The 1,284-nt window shown below is 56.0% G+C and overlaps 1 protein-coding gene across 1 annotated transcript in view; it reads right to left on the reverse strand.

The window, feature by feature from the left end:
* VCP (valosin containing protein) overlaps positions 1-1,284 on the reverse strand; it is a 27,545-nt gene that overhangs the window by 1,306 nt on the left and 24,955 nt on the right. Inside the window, exons 15-16 of the mRNA XM_019531886.1 lie at positions 879-1,034; positions 361-515 (exon numbers count right to left, since the gene is read on the reverse strand). Of these exons, the coding sequence (XP_019387431.1) occupies positions 361-515; positions 879-1,034 (311 nt within the window). The remainder of the gene's footprint in view (positions 1-360; positions 516-878; positions 1,035-1,284) is intronic.

Genomic DNA, 1,284 nt, shown 5'->3' on the forward strand with positions numbered 1-1,284 from the left:
CGTCTCCGTGCTGGCAAGAGGGGAGTTCCCCAACCTGTAAGTGTGGTGCCGGTTCTTCCTCCCCATGTGTAACACCTTGCACTTATCAGTGTTAAACCCCATCCTATTCTCATCCCCACCGTTGCAACCTGTCAAGGTCAGCTTGACCTTGAATCACTGAACCATAGAAAATTAGGATTGGAAAGGACCGTACTAAGTCATCTAGTCCAACCCCCTGCTCGAAGCAAGCCCAGCTCCAACTAATGCCCCTGCCCAAGCCAGGCCCAGCTGAAGAGCATAGCTACATGCAGCTGTGTCTGAAGCATCCGTCTTTGGGAGCCCAGCTATATGCCTGCACGCCCTGGGCCCCTTCACTCTTACCTGAAGCTGCCGAAGCCACGGCTCTGCTGTAGAGTCTGTGCAAACATCTCATATTTCCTGATGTCGTTGTCGCTGACGGAGCGGCGAGCGAAGCGCATGGCCTCCTCAAAGTGGTCTCTGCGGATCTCGGGGACAGGGTCATCCTCCTCCACTTCCTGCAACAGGGCAAGAATGGAAGCATGGCTCACCCCCCAGCCCAGGCACCTGTTGCAAGCAATGCTTCCTCACCAGCCTTCCAAGCACCCCTCTCAGGTCAGCACTATGATCCAGGGGAAGGGAGGGACTGGAGAGGGGATGTAGCAGCAGAGAAGGAAATCCCCCAGGAAGTCAGGGAACAGTTCTCCTCACAGATATCCTGCCTGGGTCATCGGGGAAGCCTACTCTACCCACAGCTGCAAGAACAAAGGCACCATGCTGACCTCATGGGCTGCTCAGAGCGAGACGTTGCTACCCCGAACGCCACAAACCCAGACAAGCTCAGCATCCCACCCCAGAGGGGCTCAGCCAGCTGCACTCACCATAGCCGAGGGGTTGGTCTGCCTCTCACGCTCCCGCCGGATCTCACTCTCAATGGACTCACGGATGGCCAGTTTGCAGGCACGCTGGCAGATCTCCGTCAGGTCAGCTCCGGAAAAACCGTTGGTCATTTTAGCCAGGAACTCCAGATCCACGTCCTGCAGAGAACATGGCAGGTCTCCTTCACATGTTATGTTCCCTGGTAAGACCAAGGATCTGCCACAGGTCCTGAAGGTAGCCAGCTGCCTGCTTACAATTGGGCTGTGGCTGGAAAGTAAACTCTACCATTTGGCTACCTCCCTGCATGCCCACTAAAAACTTGGATCTGCAGCCACAAGTCCCTCTGCAGCACCCATTCTGGAGGGAAAGGCAGGCTGCATAAGAGCTCTGTTCAGATGGCAGCACCAG

Source organism: Crocodylus porosus, unplaced genomic scaffold (assembly GCF_001723895.1).
Source record: "Crocodylus porosus isolate Cpor-Errol unplaced genomic scaffold, CroPor_comp1, whole genome shotgun sequence".
Taxonomy (NCBI): domain Eukaryota; kingdom Metazoa; phylum Chordata; order Crocodylia; family Crocodylidae; genus Crocodylus; species Crocodylus porosus.